This window comes from Elephas maximus, chromosome 25, assembly GCF_024166365.1.
Source record: "Elephas maximus indicus isolate mEleMax1 chromosome 25, mEleMax1 primary haplotype, whole genome shotgun sequence".
NCBI classification, from domain to species: domain Eukaryota; kingdom Metazoa; phylum Chordata; class Mammalia; order Proboscidea; family Elephantidae; genus Elephas; species Elephas maximus.
The window spans coordinates 43,376,834-43,397,830 of NC_064843.1; the positions used below are offsets into that span (position 1 = coordinate 43,376,834).

Consider the following 20,997-nt stretch of genomic DNA (forward strand, 5'->3'; position numbering starts at 1 on the left):
GAGAGACTGAAAGGAGGGAGCGGGCTGACTCATTAGGGGGAGAATAAGTGGGAGTATGGAGTAAGATGTATATAAGCTTATATGTGAGAGGCTGACTTGATTTGTAAACTTTCACTTAAAGCACAATAAAAATTATTAAAAAAAAAAATGTCTAGTCTACCAGAAGCAATCTATACATTTAATGCAATTCCGATCCAAATCCCAAGGGCATTCTTTAATGAGATGGAGAAACAAATCACCAATTTCATATGGAAGGGAAAGAGGACCCAGATAAATAAGGCATTACTGAAAAAGAAGAACAAAGTGGGAGGCCTTACTCTACCTGATTTTAGAATCTATTATACCATCACAGTAGTCTAAACAGCCTGGTACTGGTACAACAACAGATACATGGACCAATGGAACAGAATTGAGAATCCAGACATAAATCCATCCACATATGAGCAGCTGATATTTGACAAGGGCCCCAAAACAGTTAAATGGGGAAAAGACAGTCTTTTTAACAAATGGTGCTGGCATAACTGGATATCCATCTGCAAAAAAATGAAACAAGACCCATACCTCACTCCATGCACAAAAACTAACTCAAAATGGATCAAAGACCTAAATATAAAATCTAAAACGGTAACGATCCTGGAAGAAAAAATAGGGACAACATTAGGAGCCCTAATACATGGCATAAACAGTATACAAAACATTATAAAGAATGCAGAAGAAAAACTAGATAACTGGGAGCTCCTAAAAATCAAGCACTTATGCTCATCCAAAGACTTCACCAAAAGAGTAAAAAGACTACCTACAGACCGGGAAAAAAGTTTTTAACTGTGACTTCTGATCAGTGCCTGATCTCTAAAATCTACATGATACAGCAAAAACTCAACTACAAAAAGACAAATAACCCAATTAAAAAATGGGCAAAAGATATGAACAGACACTTCACTAAAAAGACATTCAGGCAGCTAACAGATACATGAGGAAATGTTCACAATCATTAGCCATTAGAGAAATGCAGATCAAAACTACAATGAGATTTCATCTCACTCCAACAAGGCTGGCAGTAATCCAAAAAACACAAAATAATAAATGTTGGAGAGATTGTGGAGAGATTAGAACACTTATACACTGCTGGTGGGAATGCCAAATGGTACATCCACTTTGGAAATCGATTTGGCACTTCCTTAAAAAGTTAGAAATAGAACTACCATACTATCCAGCAATCCCACTCCTTCGAATATATCCTACAGAAAAAAGAGCCTTTACAGAAACAGATATATGCACACCCATGTTTATTTCAGCACTGTTTACAATAGCAAAAACATGGAAGCAACCAAGGTGCCCATCAATGGATGAATGGATAAATAAATTATGGTATATTCACACAATGGAATAGTACGCATCGATAAAGAACAGTGAGGAATCTGTGAAACATTTCATAACATGGAGGAACCTGGAAGGCATTATGCTGAGTGAAATTAGTCAGTTGCAAAAGGACAAATATTGTATAAGACCACTATTATAAGAACTTGAGAAACAGTTTAAACTGAGAAGAAAATATTCTTTGATGGCTATGAGAAGGCAGAGGGACGGATGGTGCGAGACGGGTATTCACTAATTAGATAGTAGATAAGAACTACTTAGGTGACCAGAAAGACAACACACAATACAAGCGAGGTACAAACAACTGGACCAAACCAAAAGCAAAGAAAAAAAGAAGTTTCCTGAATAAACTGAATGCTTCGAAGGGCAGCGTAGCAGGGGCAGGGGTCTGGGGGCCATGGTTTCAGGGGACATCTAAGTCAATTGGCATAATAAAATCTATTAAGAAAATGTTCTGCATCCCACTTTGAAGAGTGGCATCTGGGGTCTTAAACGCTAGCAAGCAGCCATCTAAGATGCATCAATCAGTCTAAACCCACCTGGATCAAAGGAGAATGAAGAACATCAAGGACACAAGGTGATTACGAGCCCAAGAGACCGAAAGGGCCACATGAACCAGTGACTACATCATCCTGAGACCAGAAGAACTAGATGGTGCCTGGCTACAACCGATGACTACCCTGACAGGGAACACAACAGAGAACCCCTGAGGGAGCCGGAGAGCAGTGGGATGCAGATCCCAAATTCTCTTAAGACCAGATTTAATGGTCTGACTGAGACTGGAAGGACCCCGGTGGTCATGGCCCCCAGTGGTCATGACCCCCAGACCTTCTGTTGCCCAGGACAGGAACCATTCCCGAAGCCAGTTCTTCAGACATGGATTGGACTGGAAAATGGGTTGGAGAGGGATGCTGGTGAGGAGTGAGCTTCTTGGATCGGGTGGACACTTGAGACTGTGTTGGCATCTCCTGCCTGGAGGGGAGATGAGAGGGTGGAGGGGGTTAGAAGCTGGCGAAAAGGACACGAAAAGAGAGAGTCAAGGGAGAGAGCAGGCTGTCTCATTGTAGGGGAGAGTAATTGGGAGTGTGTAGCAAGGTGTATATGGGTTTTTGTGTGAGAGACTGACTTGATTTGTAAATTTTCACTTAAAAAAAAAATTTTTTTTTTTTACAGTAAAAATTATCTAAAAAAAATGGTATTTGCTGCTGAGGAGAAAACTATAATGTATAATTTACTGAAAGGCAATACAGTGAGGAGGTTAAGAGCACAGACTTCAGAGCCAGATTCCTGGGTTCGAATTCCAGTTCCATCGTTGTCATATACACTTACCTCTCTGCCTCAGTTTGCTCAGCTGTGAAATGGGGCTAATAATAGCACCTGCCTCATAGGATTTTTGTTAGGGGTTACATGAGTTAATACTTGAAGAGCACTTAGAACAGTGCCTGGCCTGGACCAGCATCATATAAAGGCTTGCTACTATTAGAAAGAAGTGGAAGGAGCAAACAGGGACTATTTCACAGAACTATCAATGCCCAAAGCCTCAGATCTAGGAATTCCACTTGAAAGACTCCTACAGACACTGACAGCTGTGTGAAATACATGTGTCCCAGGCCACTGACTGCAACTTTGTCATAGCAAATGACTGGAAACAACTTAAACGTCTATCAACAGGGAGTCACTAAATTGCTCATGGTTTTCCAAACAATTGACTGTAAAGAATGAGGACATTCTTTTGGTTATATATATTTTTACCACTGTTAAAAAAAAAAATCGCTGTGTAAAATGCTACCACTTGGCTATATACATACAATGAAATATTATAGTCATAAAGAGAAATGAAGTCTGGATACGTACTACCACACGGATGAAACTTGAAGTCGAATACAAAAGGACAAATATTGTCTGATTCCACTTATATGAAATATCCAGAATAGGCAAATACACAAAGACAAAAGTTTATTAGTGGTTACTGGGGCTAAAGAGAGGCGAGGATGAGGAGTTAACGATTAATGGGTTCTGAGTTTCTGTTGGAGGTGATGAAACCTTTTTGGAAATGGTTGCACGGTGATGGTTGCGCAACATGGTGAATGAAATTAATGTCACTGAATTGTACACTTACAATGATTAAAATGGCAATTTTTTGTTATATATATTTTACAATAATTTTTTTAAATGCTACCACTTGTATAAAAATGGAAGAAAAGAAACTACACTCAACCACCAAAATATGTTGGTGTTCTACAAGTACCACAGCCTTCACCAGGCTGAGTCCAGCGCAACTAGATGGTGCCCGACTACCACCACAAGCTGCTCTGCCAGGAATCATAATAGAGAGTCCCAGACAGAGCTAGAGAAAAATGTAGAACAAAATTCTAACTCACACGCACACAAAAAAGACCAGATTTACTGGTCTGACAGAGACTGGAGAAACCCCAAGAGTATGTCGCCTGGATACCCTTATAGCTCAGTAATGAAGTCACTCCTGAAGTCCACCCTTCAGCCAAAGATTAGACAGGCCCATAAAACAAAACAAGACTAAGTAGGCACACCAGCCTAGGGACAAGGACAAGAAGGCAGGAGGAGACAAGAAAGCTGGTAATGAGGAACCTAAGGTTGAGAAGAGGAGACTGTTGACACGTCATGGGGCTGGCAACCAGTGCCACAAAACGATATGCATATTAATTGTTTAATGAGAAACTAGTTTGCTCTGTAAACCTTCATCTAAAAACCGAAATCAAAACCCAGTGCCATCGAGTCGATTCCGACTCACAGCGACCCTATAGGACAGAGCAGAACTGCCCCATAGAGTTTCCAAGGAGCGCCTGGCGGATTTGACCTGCCAACCCTTTGGTTCGCAGCTGTAGCACTTAACCACTATGCCACCAGGGTTTCCAAGTACAATTGAAAAAAAAATACATTGGTGTTCTATCAAACACAACTACAAATGCACAAACAACAGAAGACAAATTAGACAACTGGGATCTCCTAAAACTTAAATACTTATGCTCATCAAAAGACTTTACCAAAAGAATAAAAAGAGAACCTACATACTGGAAAAAGTATCTTTGGCAACAACATATCTGATAAGGGTCTAATCTTTAAAATATGCAGAAAACTTCAACAACTCAACAACGAAGAGACAAACAATTCAGTCAAAAAACAGACAAAGAACATGAACAGACGCTTCACCAAAGAGGACATTCAGGTGGGCAACAAATACATGAAAAGATGCTCACGATCATTAGCCATTCCAAACCAAACCAAACCCAGTGCCATCGAGTCAATTCCGACTCATAGCAACCCTAGAGGATAGAGTAGAACCTCCCCATAGAGTTTCCAAGGAGCGCCTGGCGGATTCAAACTGCTGACCCTTTTGTTAGCAGCCGTAGCACTTAACCACTATGCCACCAGGGTTTCTCATTAGCCATTAGAGAGACGTAAATCAAAACTACAGTGAGATACCATCTCATCTCTGCAAAAATGACACTGACCAAAAAAACAGAAAACAACAAATGCTGGCGTGGTTGTGGGGAGATTGGAACTCTTACGCACTGCTGGTGGGATTATAAAATGATACTACCACTTTGAAAAACAGTATGGCACTTCCTCAAAAAGCTAGAAATAGAAATACCGTATGATCCAGCAATCCCACTCCTAGGTATATATCCTAGAGATAGAAGAGCAGTGATATGAATAGACATATGCACACCTATGTTCACTGCAGTATTATTCACAATAGCAAAAAGATGGAAACAACCTAAGTGTGCATCAACGGATGAATGGGTAAACAAATTGTGGTACATACATACAGTGGAATACTACACAACTATGAAGAATAATGAGGAGTCTGTGAAACATCTTACGACATGGATGAATCTGGATAGCACTACGCTGAATGAAATAAGTTAATCACGAAAGGACAAATATTGTATGGTCTCATTTTTGTAAAAAGTCAAGAACACGTACACACACAGGAAGCAACATTCTTCGATGGTTACCAGGGACAGGACAGGGAGGAAGGGGGAGGAACTTCCTAGACAGTAGACACATGTTATTTTTGGTGATGGAAAAGCCACTACCCAATACAGGCGAAGCCTGAACAACTCGACCAAGGTAAATGAAGACACTAAGAAGTACGCAAGAATGGGGATAATTTAGGTAAATGCTAGAACACATACAATTTTGCAACAGTAATAACAACCAAAACATACATGTGGTTACATAGGTAGATGTGTGTACATATGTGTATAGGAAGGCATATGTGAGTACATGTACACGCATGTAGAGGTGTATCCATCCAATAAATTTATTGCTGTCAAGTCAATTCCAGTTCATAGCGACCCTGTAGGACAGAGTGGAACTGCACCATAGGGTTTCCAAGGCTGTAAATCTTTATGGAAGCAGAGACCACCACATCTTTCTCCCATGGTGCAGCTGGTGGGTTCGAACCACTGACCTCCTAGTTAGCAGCCAAGCACTTAATCTCTGTGCCACCACGGCTTCTGGTTTATCTGTAGGCATATGTATATACATGTTTGTGTGTGCTGCATATATATTCATAAACATAAAATAAAGCACACAGCGGGCATAGTTACGGAGACCTTCTAGACATATCCAAACACCTCGTGGGATTGGTTTACTGGTTTAAAAGGCTTGGGACCATAGTCTCGTGGGACAACTCGGTCAATTGGAATAACATGGATCATAAAGATAATGTTCTACATTCTAGGTGAGTATCACTGGGGTCTTAAAAGCTTGCAAACAGCCATCTAAGATACAACGATAGGTCTCTACTCATCTGGAGCAAAAGAGAATGAAGGAAACCAAAGTCTCAAAGCAGAAACTAATCCACAAGACTAACAGCCACACAAAGCGTGGCCTCATCCAGCCTGAGGCCACAAGACTACCTACCACTACTGACCATTGTGACCAAGGACACAATAGAAGGTTCCAAATAGAATGGGAGGAAAATGTAGACAAAACTCAAATTCCTAAAAAAGGCCAGACATACTAGACCGATAGAGACTAGAGAAACCCCTGAGACTATCATCTTAAGCCACCCTTTGAACTTGAAACTGAAGCTACTCCTGGAGGTCACCTTCCAACCAAATAACAGAAAGGCTTATAAGACAAACAATATCACCCCTGAGTACTGTGCTGTGTAAACTTTCACCCAAAACACAGTAAAATTTCATTTTTTTTTTTGTTTAAAAGATACGTTGGTGTGTATTTGTGTGTATTGCGGAGAGTATCTTGGGAAAGAGACACTCTAGAAACCCGATGGCGGGTGAAGGAGGTGAGAGACTTTGAATTTTTTCCTTGCAATACTTTTTGAATCTTGAACCATGTGAATTTTATTTTTTAAAAAAATCAATTACATTTCATAATACTTAACACATCTGTCTTCACACAGCCCCAAACCAAAGGCTCCCCCACCCACCCCCCACACACTACCTGTGGGGCTCAGCGTCTGGTCACTCTCGGGTGGCTCGTCCGCATCGGAGATCTGGATGTTGGGCATGGTGAGGGGCTTCAGGATGGTGCTGGGAACAGAAAACAACCAAAGGGGAGGCCAGCTCAGCCCCTACAGGGTCACGGCTCCCCCTTCACACTGAAGCACGTGGCTTGTGCCTAGGCTGGGTACCAGCCCACACCAGGCGATGAAAGATGCGGTGGGCTGGGCTGAGCATCCTATGAGGCTGGCCCGGCTCCCAGGCTGAGCACGGAGGGTGGAGTTCAGGGGGCTCTGGAGAGAGAAGATGCTCTTTTCCAGCATCTGTGACAACATAAGCACTCAATTCATCAAACTCAGTATACAGAACCCCAAAGAACAAAGCCCATGTGTTGCCCATGCTGACTTTCAGAGCACGTACGGGCTCCATAACTTATTTGAAAAACCCTAATAATGGCCATTTGTTCCTTGGCATAGGATGCCAGCTCAGATTCATTTCTTTTGGAGGAAAACGCAGAAAGTGCTTCTGGCATCTAGAGGAAATGTGCAAAGTACCAGGTTGGCTGCTATGAGGGTCAGGCAGTCTTGGAAGGGACGCTCATGACACTGTTCTCAGAGGTTCAGGGACAGAGTCCTCTGCCAGGCAGAGAAAGGACCACATGGAGGCAGTCTGAGTCAAGATGTGCAAATACCTCCTCAAAGCCAAAAAGAACAATGGGGGAAGCCCAGAGAAACACACCCAATGTCAACATAGGACTTGGCCAGACAGGAAAACCCATATTTGATCAATTAAGATCATCCTATGGTGAGAAGCCACCACCCATCTGTCAGCTTGTTGTACTGTGGTGGCTTGTGTATTGCTGTGATGCTGGAACCTATGCCACTGGTATTGCAAACACCAGCAGGGGTCACCCATGGTGGACAGGTCTCAGCACAGCTTCCAGACTAAGACAGACTAGGAAGAAAGGCCTAGTGATCTAATTTTTGGTACTTCTGATAATTAGCCAATGAAAACCTTGTGGGTCACAGCAGAATATTGTCTAACATGCTTGCTTTGGATACATCATAAGGAGGGGTCAATTGCTACAGAAAGACATCATGTTTAGTGATGCAGAGTGCCAGTGAGGGCATGGGAGACGCTCAGTGAATTGGCGTTATGGATTGAATTGTGTCTTTCAAAAATATGTGTTGTAAATTCTAACATCTATGCCTGTGGTAGGTAACCCTGGTAGCCTAGCAGTTAAGTGCTACAGCTGCTAACCAAGAGGTCGGTAGTTCAAATCCGCCAGGCGCTCCTTGCAAACTCTATGGGGCAGTTCTACTCTGTCCTATGGGGTTGCTATGAGTCGGAATCGACTCGACAGCAGTGAGTTGTTTTTTTTTTTTTTTTTTTATGCCTGCGGTTATAATCCCACTTGGGAATGAGTTGTCTCTGTTATGTTAATAAGATAGGATTAGTGTAGGGTGTATCTTGAGTCAATCTCTTACAAAATATAAAAAAAGCAGATTAGACAATCAGGGACAGGGGGAAGAGAGATGTCAAGCCACAAGAAGATCACCCAGGAGCAGAAGCTCAAAGAGACAAGCACTTTTCTCCGGAGCCAACTGAGAGAGGGCCTTCCCCTAAAGTTGGCACTCTAAGTAAGCCCTGGTGGAGCAGTGGTTAAGAGATTGGCAGCTAACCAAAAGGTCAGCTGTTCGAATCCACCAGCCACTCCATGGAAACGCTTTGGGAGAATCGACTCAATGGTAACTGGCTTGGTTTAAGAAGCTCTGGTGGTACAGTGGTTAAGATCTTGGGCTGCTAACCAAAAGGTCAGCAGTTCGAATCCACCAGCCAGCTCCTTGGAAACCCTATGGTGCAGTTCTACTCTGAATTGCCTCCATGACAATGGGGTTACAGGAAGCCTCTTAAACTCTGAAAAAAAAAAATTTCTGTTTGTTAAAGCTACCTGTTTGTGGTCTTTCTGTTACAGCAGCACTAGAGAACTAAGACAGACGGATAAGCACAAGAGCCACACGGATGGACTCAAACACGTGGGTGATTTTGAGGATGATACAGGACCCGGCAACGTTTCATTCTGTTGTACGTGAAGTCGCTGCGAGTCAGAGCAGACTGGAGAGCAGCTAACGACACCAAGTCAGAAGAGCACGTGTTGACCGGAACACAGTTGAGACAGGCCTCGTGTTAGCTGCCTGGCTGACAGTTTTAAGGGAGACAATTAAAACAGAAAATCTGAAGGGACATATCGCAGTAGAACTTGTAGACTTCTGAGCCTCAGAACAGAACTGGTCATCACCACCCAGGCATTCGCTTTATTGAACCTGGCATCCGGGATGAAATTACTGTTCAGTCAAAGTATTTGGAGGTTTCAAGAGCCAACAAAGACCAGCTTGATGCCACAGGGAAAGGAAAAGAAATAATTATGCAGAGCGAAGGACCCCTTGACAGGCTCAATCAAAGGGCATATGGCCAGAACAGAATTAAAAAATTAAAAAAAAAAACAAAACTCACTTGGGGAACAGAATGTAATCTGGTCTGGGGTCGGAGTAGGGCCGTGGAAAGGGTTTGGCTCATTTGAAATCAAATACAGTGAAAGTATAGAAAGCAAAAGGAAAGAGTGTGAAATTCAGCAAAGCAAGGTGAAACCAAAGAACCTTGACCCTACGTCCCAGTGCCTAAGGGGCTGGGCAAGGACTTTTCTCCTGAAGTTGCCTTGGACGGAAACCAGATCAGCTCCAGGACTTGGCCGCACTGTAGGCTTCTCTCCACATCAGAGAAAGCGATTTGGCTGTGGAGTTCAACAAAACGTTTGATGGGGCCAACAGCGAGGGTTTGGTTCTCATTTAAAATAGCAAAAACATCCCTGTGATTTTGGCCAAGAGATAGGCTCCCTCCACCCAGGTCCTGGCACCAAAGCAGTCAGCACCAGCAACATTAGCACGTTTCAGGCTTGGTCCTAAACACTAACACCCCAGGAAGACATACAATGGGTGTGCCTTGTAGACACACTTGGCTACTGCGTTTGGCTGAGAAAAGAGGGGAGGGCCAGGCTCAGTCTCCATGGACATTCCAGTGGGGACCGGGAGGAGGGGCCTCCCAGGCTCCTGAACATCACCTGGTCCAAGTGCAGCCTGAAAAGAGCAGATGCCTGGCTGACCTCGGCTGGCTGACTCAGACAGGATCTGGCATTCCTTTTCCCCTTCCAGATGCCTCCAAGACAAGGAGAGCTTCGGTTGAAGCGTTCAAGTCCTAAACATTTCCAGAATGGGGCTGTTCTATAAGGAACCAGTTCTATGAGTGTCCCAGTGGGCAAGATGCTGGGGCACCAGGTGTCCTATTAGAAATCTGCAGCTTGGGCTTAGCTGGCCCTTAGCGACAGCCGTGAGACTCCGGAACTCTCCATGAGGGCGGACACTCAGCTCACCCAGGCCTTGGCGCTTCCTCTCTCTGCCTCAGCAACTCCTCTCCTCATTGTGACTCTCCCTCAGTGTCGGAGACACACCACTGTCTGCCCCTTTCTCCCCATCCCAAGCCCCAGGCAGGTGGCAGAGGAGGCGGTGGAACAGAGGCCGGGCCCGGGGCTAGCTGGAAGAAGGTGGTGTTTATCAGCTTGAGAGCACACAGAACCATCCCTCCTCCAACAGTGATCCCCAGACACCCCAGCCCCATCCTTCTCACTCACCCCTGAGCCCCCAGGTTGCAGCCAGAGTGCCAGGAAGAGGAGGAGGGTGGGGGGCGGATCCGCTCATGGTCATCCTGCATCTGCAGACGGATGGGCCGGCGCAGCCCCCAGGAGATGTTCAGCAGCCCCTCCACGATGAATTCATCTTCCTCCTGCCCACAAAGCAATTGGTGCCAAGAGCCCAGAAAAGTCCCCCAGAGGTCAGCGCCACAGCTGGGGACAACTGGCAGCAACCTGGATGTGTCCTAGCTTGGCAGCCTGAGTGACACTCCCCAGTTCCAGGACATACTCTTTTTGTCTCTTTCTTCAGAACAAAAGTTGCCATGAGATGCACATTTACTTGTGCAAATTTAAAAAAAAAAAGAATTTTTTTTTTTTGTTTTTATACTGCCTTTAAAGAAAGCAGGACATATCTTCTAAAATAAGTCAGACTAGCCTTGCCAACAGAAGCCAGAATTGAATTCTTGAGTTTACTATTTCTCCCTCCCCTTCTATAGAAGGTGACATGTCTTTAGCTAGGATGTATGTTTAGCCATCTGACCCATACAATGAAGGCAGATTTAAAGCAGCATTTCCCCCAATTTACTCTGCACGGCACTCACACCTCTAACAGATCAACTGTTACCTTGAAAAAGGTGCCATGAGTGATCATGAGTTGGGAGATGTTGCGATAAACATCATTAATCAGCTGTCTTTCCAGCAGGACTTCCCAGAGTCTATAATAAGCTAACGTGCTATATTATGACTCTCCAAGGGGTGAATAAATCCTGCGAGAGTTCCAAATTTATACTCAAAGGTTATTGACTGATACGAAGCTAAGTGTGAAATCCTCCTAAGGGCATTTACAGGTTCTATCCCCAAAGAAATGGACCTCATTTATGATCATAAAACCCTTCCATCATGGAGCATTCTGACTTGTTCTATAGGACACACTCAAGGAAAGCTGTTTAGGGACCACAGTCTTGCTCATGATCCAGCCACAAATTAACAGAATGTTTGAGAGCTGGGCCTTTCTGCCCATGCTTTATGGGCAGCATCCACAGGTGTCTCACCTGGGCCATGACTACATCTTCAAGGTAAGCCCAATGGGTGAAGATGACAGCTGTCCACTTAGCAACTACCCTGAGTCCCAGGATCATCCTGAGAGAGAGAGAGTGGGAAAGAAATCAGGGCAGGAGAGGACTGGAGCAACTTTAGGACATTTTGGGATCTTGGGGACAAAGACATCATTTATCCACAGGCTATTTACGTGGTCTTCCAGCTAGATAATGCTGACATCACTACTTTATATTACATGAACATAGGACAGAATTTAACCCAAAGTAGGACCTGGCCTAAGTGGAGTGGTTTGAGGGGCATAAAAAAGGCTACTGTATCCCAAACACTATCCCCAACCAGCCTGCAGTTAGTTGAAATTCCACCATTTGATATCTGTTTCTATAGATTAAATCTCCATGGCTTGATAAGCTGAAAATGTGCTTAGAAAGGTATTACACATGCCTTCTTATCAGTCAAGAACACTTGAGTATAAATTACTCTACTGGGCTCCTTTATAACTTGCCATCTATCTGATAACAGGCTCTACAGAAATGGATACAGGATGAGTAAGCTTAGATTCTAGATGGGGGCTGGGGAAAGACAGATGGATAACAAAGGCAACTCCAAAGAAGGCTGCAGTGCGGGGGAAAAACTAAGAATTGCTATCCAGAGCTTACAAAACTTGGCCAGGCCACTGAAGCTATCTGACTTAGGCCCAGATGTGTAAATATAGAGGACTGGGCAGGGTTCCTGGGTTGCCCAAGAAGAGGAAGCCTACTTTGGAGTCATCTGAAAGGGTCCTTTCATGACAGTCTCCCTTTGCGGGATGCCCCCTCTGAGGCTGGTGTTCCTGGCCCAGCACACAGCCACACATGTGTCTCTGGAGCAGAAAAGCTCATCCCTTTTAGAACAAAGCATGGCCTGGGGTTCCCTTCCACAGAAGCCCAGGAACGCCCTCTAACATCCTAAATGAGAGGCCACTCACTGTGGCAGGAGGGGCAGGGGTATCCTGGGATCTCAGGACCCCCTCATACCCAGGACACACAGAGACAAAGAATGGGTTGGCCCACCAGGGAAGGAGCCACACAGACTGCCCTGCCTGGGGCCTCCTTACCTCTCGGTGTCTCAGCTGCAAATTCTGGCCTTCATAGTACAAGTTGTAGGTCTTCAGGTGCAGGAGGAGTTCATTTCTTGGGGGAAAAATACAAGTGGTGTAACATTCTTGGCTGAAGCCACTTATACTGCAGTTGTGGCCTCTTGTTCTCACTTTCAACCTGGACTTTAGTCACTCCACTTGGATGTTTGTGGATGAACACGTGTGTACATGTGCACACACACACGCAGAGTTCTACGACCACTACCCCAGCACCATCTTCCCCCAGGACCAGGGTCAAGAGTAATTACCACTCTGGAACAGACTGAGCTTAAGGAGGAGCTCTAAAAAACCAAGGCAGGCCTCGTCTGCTGACAAAGGCTGGAAGCCCTGACAACATTCCCATGCCCAAGTTAAACAAGCAGGCAGTGTTAATAAGTCACAGGAGCACAGAGGCAAGCACAAGCCAAAGCCCTGTCTCCCCCCAGCCTTACTCCCTCGTACATGCTGTGAGTTAGGACTATCATTACAGGCCTTTACAAGACTCAGAAATTTCCAGACTTTTCCAAAGGTTAAAAGGGTTAGGTCTGGGCCCCACTGACTTATGCCTCATAGACATGACCTTATCATGTGTTCAAAAACTTGCAAACTCCCATCAACAATGGAATAGATAAATAGAGGGAGGTATAGTCACACAAGGAAACCCTGCTGGCATAGTGGTTAAGAGCTACGGCTGCTACCCAAAAGGTTGGCAGTTCAAATCCATCAGGTGCTCCTTGGAAACCCTATGGGGCAGTTCTACTCTGTCCTGTAGGGTCACTATGAGTTGGAATCGACTTGACAGCAACGGGTGGGCTTGGGCATAGTCACACAAAGGGGCCCTGGTGGATCAGTGGTTAAAGCATTCGGCTGCTAACTGCAAGGTCAGCTGTTCAAACTCACCAGCCGCTCTGCGAGAGGAAGATGTGGCAGTCTGCTTCTGTAAAGATTTACTTACTGCCTTGGAAGCCCTATAGGGGAAGTTCTACTCAGCCCTCCAGGGTCACGATGAGTTGAAATTGACTCAGTGGCAATGGGTTTTGTTTTGGTATAGTCATACAATTGAATATTATACCATGATGAGAATATGAACAACTACAACTACACACAACATTGACGAACCCCAAAGATATTATGTTGAGTGAAAGAAGCCAGACACAAGAGCACAAACTGCATGAGTCCGTTTGTATAAAGTTGGACATTCAGGATGTTAGAATGTAGGATGTAGTTCACTTGGGCGGTAATGACCAGAGGTGAGCATGAGGGGGTTCTGGGCCTTGGTAATATTCTACTCTTGATCTAGGTGCTGGTTACACAGGTGGGTTCAGTTTGTGGAAATTCAGAAAAACTTACAAGCTGCCCCTGAAGCCTGGTATCAGGCCTCCTTAGCTGTCAACTACTGGTTCCCAGGTGGGCAGCCAGGGAGCACAGCTCTCCAGGAGATGGTAAGAGATGGATTTCACACATCCTCGCCAAACCCCACCCCACAGGGACACCCTGCCCCAGCCAGGACTCCCCCAAAGACACCACAGACAGGACACGAGCAGCCACCAGCCACCTCTTCCTCCAGGAAGCCCTCCAGGACCCCTCCTCTTTCAAGGTCCCAAGGGTGACATGTCTTACAGCACCCAGTTCCCCTTCACTTCACTCTCTATGGCCAGGCTCTGGGGGCTAGTTTTATCTGTAGCAGTGCCTTGCTGATGCTTTCACTAGCCCGAACCCATCTGCTTAGCTCCTCCCCTCACACAGAAGCCCCAGCTTTCTGACGTACAGAGAAGCCACCTGTCCTGCTGCCATCCACCCACAACGTGCCCAACACAGGACTGGCCCCTGGGGACACAACACTCAAGCATAAAGTCTTACTTGGAAATGTATTTATCTTGTCCGCAAGGGACTAGGGACGTTTGGCAGCTGTAGTCCATTCTTTCTTTCTCTTTTCATCAGAAGGATCAGCCTATATTTGAAAGGAGGAAACAGAGGTTAGCATCAGGTTATGTCCTTATGTACTCAGTGGAACTTGGAGACAGGCATGGGGCTGTGGGGGAACAAAATCGGACAACATGGCTCTCTGTCCCCCTCAAGCCACACTTGGGCTGCCCATGCTGACCCACGGCTGGCGAGACAGCAACCTGCTGGCCACTGCCCCTGGCTGCACAGCCTCTGAGAGCAGCCACCTAAGAGAGAGAGGATAACCCAGGACAGTCAGATGACAAGCAGGGGCAGTCCAAGAACAAATGCTTCAGTCCAGGGAGGCTTTCTGGAGGAAGTGACCTCTACACTGAGGCCTGAGGATGAGATGGAGCTGGCAAAGGGGAGCACAATGCTCCAGGCAGAAGGAACATGCCCTCCTGGAGCTGCACAAGATGGAATGGCGAGTGGAGGCAGCAACCACATTCAGACATTTCAAATTTATCTGGAGGGTCCTGAGGTGCCACGGAGGGATCTAGAGGGGAGGGGTGTGATCTGGCTTGAATTCTGGAAAGATTAACTCACCCTCCTCCCCATTTTGTGGAGAATGGATTGGGGAAGAGAACAGAAGTGGGGAGATAGTTCACAGGAAAATAAATACAAATAGTTGAGAAACCTAAGAAAACATGTTCGACCTCCCTCGTTACAATTTTTTGCTTACCGGACTGGTACAAATTCAGCAGTCTAGTGGCCTCAAATGTGGGAATCCTCCAGGGCTCAGTCACTTTCTACCTGTTGGGTGGTCATACCAATGCTACAGCTATAAACCCAATGTATCTGCTGACGTTGCCTGATCTTTATTTCATAAGCCTGACTTCTCCTCGCCTTTTTTCTTACTTTTACACTTCTTAGGGAAAGAGTGTTAGAAAAATGGTTAGGCAGCCTACCACATTGTTGATTTGAAATTACAGGTAACTGATTCTAGAACCCAATCTCTCCTTTGTCTGCCTCAAGGACATCTGCGTCTCTCTTCACAACTTCGCAACCATCACTACAAATCGCTGGCTACCTCCAGCCAGCTGGAAAAAAAAAAAAACAAGCTAAATTTATATACACTACAGCAAACAGCAGAGCTAACAAAGAGCTGGAAATTTAGAATTGAGTCTGCTATTCCTTAAACATGGCATTGGTCCTCACACAAGGAAGGGTCAGAGGAAGATTGTTTATGGGGCTGGGATGTGAATTCAATTGGATATTTCCTCTGAGGGTGCCTGCCAATATCTCCGGCCTTGGAGAGAGGGATACTCTCAGCTGGCTGGCCGCAACTCCTCCACCTTCTCTGTTATTATTTAGAAATTTATGGAGCACTCCTGGATTCCAAAACGCCTTGTAAGAATCTTTTACAAGCATTGGTTCCCACAACACCTTGCAAATACACACTGGTCCTTACCATCTTTGTAGAAAGGAAAGCAAGGCAGGCAGGAGGAAGGGGCTTCCCACACCAGCCAGCATCTTAGGCACAGAACTGAAGCAGCTCTTATCACACAGAGAAAGAAAGAGAGCAGGGAAGAAAGGGAAGATTTTACACAAATAATTTTTAACACAGAGCCACTTTTTGAGAGTCTAAAAAATATTTATGTCTACTAAACTCCCTCTACCAGTCTCCTACTGCCATCTTGTCAACTCCATTCGCGGCAACCCTGTGTGTGTCAAGAGGAGAACCGTGTTCCATAGGGTTTTCGATGGCTGATTTTGGGGAAGCAGACTGCCAGCCCCATCTTCTGAAGTGCCACTGAGTGGACTCGAACCACCAACCTTTTGTTTAGCAGCTGAGTGTGTTAACTGTATCACCAGGGACTCTGAAACTCCATCTATGAACATGGTTATTTACCCCTCAAGAATTCTAAATTAGTACAACTTCTTTTTAGGAAAACCACTTTAAAACATAAAATGGATATTGATTGTCTACTAACTACAGAGGATGTCTGTTAGAATGTTCCAAGTAAATATTGTTGGGCTTGCCAAGGCGGGACACAAGCTTCCCAGGCCCCAGTCATGTTGGAGGCCTGTTTGGGTCACCAGCCAGCCAGCCCTCCCTACTGGCACTGGCTTTAGGCTTTGGTAGAATGTTCTGGGTTCTCCTCAGCACCACTAAATGCCTGGGCGATGCCACCCAATTTGCCAGTGGAACCTAGCAGGTCCCATGTGGAGACCCAACTATTACTTCCTGCCTGCTTCAAAGGCAACTTGGGAGTAAGCCCTTCCCAGCCACACAGAACTTTCTAGGCCTGGTTTTCATGTTCTGTGTGTTCAGGCCCCTCCCCAGGCCCAAGCAAACTCAAAGGTTCCTTAGGCCCTGACCTAAAACTTACTTCTCCTACGAACTGTCTCCACTACCCTTGGGCAGTATCAGTGGACATGCCCTCATACCTCAGCCTGCCCTGCCTAACAGTACTGATCACCACACAGAAATCATCTGTCTGGTATCTGTTCCCCATCCCGGACTCAGAGCTTCCTCTCCCTGGGCCCCTAGCTCCCAGACTGTGGCTCTCTCCTGCAAATATACCATCACCACTGTTACCTCCTCAAGGGAAGGAGTAGATTCAAGAGCCAGCCCACAGAAAGCTAACTGTTGTCTTAGAACAGGGGCCCCTAGAAACAGAGCTGGAACGAGGATTCCAGTGCACAGAGGGAGGCTCTCTGGAGTCAGCTGTAAGGGAGTGAGGGAGGCAGGATAGCAGGAGAAGGAGCTACAGAAGTTCGTGGGTTCAGCTAAAATCTAGATTCAACCTGATCACATGGGGGTCTCTGTAGTATGAATGCACCACAGAGCTGTCCTATGTCAGTCAGTCCCTGGGTGGTACAAACGGTTAACATGTTCAGCTACTAACCAAAAGGTTGGTGCTTTGAGTCCACCCAGAGGCTCCTCAGAAGAAAGGCCTGGCAACCTACTTCCAAAAAATCAGCTATCGAAAACCTATGGAACACAGTTCTACTCTGACACACAGGGGATTGCCATGAGTTGGAATCAACTCCACAGCAAATGTTTGGGGGTTTGTTTTTGATCAGTCAGCCAATGACTGAGAAGTAGGTGGTAACCTTTGAAGCATTTCCCAACACTCACAGCCAGGATGGATAAAGGAGATCTGGGTGGGTCCCAGCAGCATCTGCTACACGTGCCCACTCGTTTGGACTTGAAGCAGCTGCTGCTTCTGCTAACCTTCTTCCAGCTGGGAGGAAGCAGCTGCCCACGCAGGAGCTGCCAGTGCTGTGCGAGGCTGGACTCCCAACCCCTATGCCCGTCAGGATTCTGGAGCCGCTGCTCAAAGGGTCCTTTCCTCTTTTCACAGCCCCCCACTCACAGGTGCTTCCAGCCCCCACAGGCAGCCTCCCCAGAATAAATGAGAGGACGCCCAAACCCTAGAAATTTTCAGACTTAGTTTCCCACGAGGAGAGCAAACACAAAGTCCTGGACAGCTCTAAGAGTTGGAAAACGCCTGCACAGTTCTCTCCCAAAACAGCAGAATTCCCTCTGCTCTAAGCTCTTGGTTCCCCCAAACGCCAGTGCTCTCATTCCCTGTTGTCAGGTTAACCTGGTCTCAGGGCATCCTAGGACGCTGGCTCATCCCTACAGTCTTCCTTCCAGCCAAAAGACAAGCTTCATTCATCTTATTTATCTACTAGAAAGACCCCAGAGAAGGGGGGCAAGTGCAGAACAGAAAGGTGGGCAGCCCTGGGGATAAGGTCCAGGGTGGATGAAGATTCTCCCTCAGTAGTTTTTTATTGGTTCCTGGTTGGATAGCAGGAGACAGACTCCACACTACTGCTCACCTAAGAGGAGGGACGGGGGAACCGGTAATTTATTGAGCCCAGGCAGCTCTAGCTGAGGGGGAAGACAGGAGGGGACAAGCTCAGGGCTTTCCATGGAGAATGCCCAAAGTGGCAGAGCCAGTGAGAGGGCCAGGCCTCAGCTTAAACCAAGGGAAGTGGGGGAAGGATGAGCAGCCGGCCTTGAGACACAGGACATCTCAGAGGCTCTCAACCCTGGATGCTACTTAGAATCTCCCTGAGCAGGGGTGGGGCAGGAACACTAAAAATCCTGATGCCCAGGCTGCAAGCTAGACCAATTACATCAGACCCTATGGGCAGGGCCCAGCCATCATTTCTCCTTTTTTTAATTGTACTTTAGATGAAGGTTTACAGAGCAAACTACTTTCTTATTAATTAATACACATATTGTTTTGTGACACTGGTTGCCAATCCCACGACATGTCAATACTCTCCCCTTCTCAACCTTGGATTCTCCATTACCGTCTTTCCTGTCCCCTCCTGCCTTCTCGTCCTTGCCCCTGGGCTGGTGTGCCCATTTAGTCTCGTTTTGTTTTATGGGCCTGTCTAATCTTTGGCTGAAGGGTAAACCTCAGGAGTGACCTCATTACTGAGCTATAAGGGTGTCCGAGGGCCATACTCTCAGGGATTCTCCTGTCTCAGTCAGACCGGTAAGTGTGTGTGTGCCTGTGTGTGTCTGTGTGTGTGTGTGTGCGTGTGTGTGTATGTGTGTGTTAGAATTTTGTTCTACATTTTTCTCCAGCTGTCTAGGACCCTTTACTGCGATCCCTGTCAGAACAGCCAGTGGTAGTATGCTGGACTCAGTCTGGTGGAGGCTGTGGTAATTGTGGTCCATTAATCCTTTGGACTAATCTTTCACTTATGTCTCTGGTTTTCCTCATTCTCCCTTGCTCCTGACTGAGTGAGACCAGTGGAGTGTCTAAGATGGCCACTCACAAGCTTTTAAGACCCCAGACGCTACTCACCAAAGCAGGATATAGAACATTTTCTTTATAAACTATGTTATGCCAGTTGAGATAGATGTCACCCGAGACCATGGTTCCCAGCCCTCACCCTAGTAATTCAGTCCCTCAGGGAGTCTGGGTGTGTTTATGGAGCTTCCATGACCTTGCCTTGTACAAGAATGCTGGCTTCCCCAGTACTATGTACTGTCTCACTCTCACCGAAGTTACCACTTACCTATTGTCTATTTAACGTTTTCCTTCCGGATCCCTCCCCTCCCTGTAATCATCAAAGATTGTTTCTTTTTGTGTGTAAACCTTTTCATGAGTTTTTATAGTAGTGGTTTCATACAATATTTGTCCTTTTGTGATTGACTTATTTCACTCAGCATGATACCCTCTGGATTCATCCGTGTTGTGAGATGCTTCACAGATTCTTCATTGTTCTTTATCGTTGCAGAGTATTCCATTGTGTGTACGTACCACAGCTTGTTCATCCATTCATCTGTTGATGGGCACCTAGGTTGTTTCCATCTCATTGCTATTGTGAACAATGCTGCAATGAACATGGGTGTACATATGTCTATTCCTGTAACGACTCTTATTTCTCTAGGATATAATCCTAGGAGTGGGATTTCTGGATCATATGGTATTTCTATTTCTAGCTTGTTAAGGAAGCGCCATATCGTTTTCCAAAATGGCTGTACCATTTTGCATTCCCACCAGCAGTGCATAAGAGTTCCAATCCCCCCGCAGCCTCTCCAATATTTGTTATTTTCTGTTTTTTTTTTTTTTTTTTTTGACTTGTGCCAGTAATGTCGGGGTGAGATGGTATCTCACTGTGGTTTTGATCTGCATTTCTGTAATGGCTAGTGATTGCAAGCATTTCCTCATGTATCTGTTAGCCGCCTGAATGTCTTCTTTGGTGATGAGTCTGTTCATAGCCTTTGCCTATTTTTTAATTGGATTATCCATCAGCATTTGTAAAGCCTCCCCAGGTCATGCCAATGCACAGCCAGGGCTGAGAAGGCTGTGAAGGATGGTAAGGATAGAGCTGTGTAGACTGAGGGCCCCACCAAATGCATCTCCGAGCAGCCTTTCAAGAATGGAAGAAATAGAATTTTCTAAAAGCAAACTAAGTTGGGTACTTAGTGCCCCTCCCCATTACTTTGGCAATTCAAACCCACCCAGAGGTGTCTCAGAAGAAAGGGCTGGCAGCCTGCTTCTGGAAGGTCACAGCCATGAAAACCCTATGAGGGGGTAAGTAGTTCTACTCTGAAACACCTAGGGTCACCATGAGTCGATGGCAATGGGTTTGGCTTTTTTTCCCCCATTTCTGGTATTTCAAAGGGGGAAGGGGACAGTACAGAGTGTCCCAGAGGCCCAGTGTCGGCAGGCACAGAGCTGATGCAAAGTGCCACCTCTCACAAACCACACCACACCACAGAAGCCAGGAAGCCGGCCCTGGGCCCCAGGCCTGACGCAAGGGAAACACTTGCTGGAGGCCTGCAGCTTCTCCTTTCTGGGCCCCTCCCCACCTCTTCTCTGAACTCCTCCCTCTGAGGACAATCCGGGTCCCCAGGTTGGAGGAAAAAGTTATCTGACAAGGCACTT

The 20,997-nt window shown here is 46.0% G+C and overlaps 1 protein-coding gene across 4 annotated transcripts in view; it reads right to left on the reverse strand.

The window, feature by feature from the left end:
* The window catches only part of RASSF2 (Ras association domain family member 2), a 49,111-nt gene that overhangs the window by 13,766 nt on the left and 14,348 nt on the right, over positions 1-20,997 (reverse strand). For all 4 annotated transcript variants that reach the window (XM_049869072.1, XM_049869073.1, XM_049869074.1 and 1 more), the window contains 4 exons: positions 14,549-14,639; positions 12,668-12,743; positions 10,516-10,667; positions 6,832-6,920 (listed from right to left, as the gene is read on the reverse strand). In XM_049869072.1, the coding sequence (XP_049725029.1) occupies positions 6,832-6,920; positions 10,516-10,667; positions 12,668-12,743; positions 14,549-14,607 (376 nt within the window). In that variant the 5' untranslated portion in view covers positions 14,608-14,639. The remainder of the gene's footprint in view (positions 1-6,831; positions 6,921-10,515; positions 10,668-12,667; positions 12,744-14,548; positions 14,640-20,997) is intronic.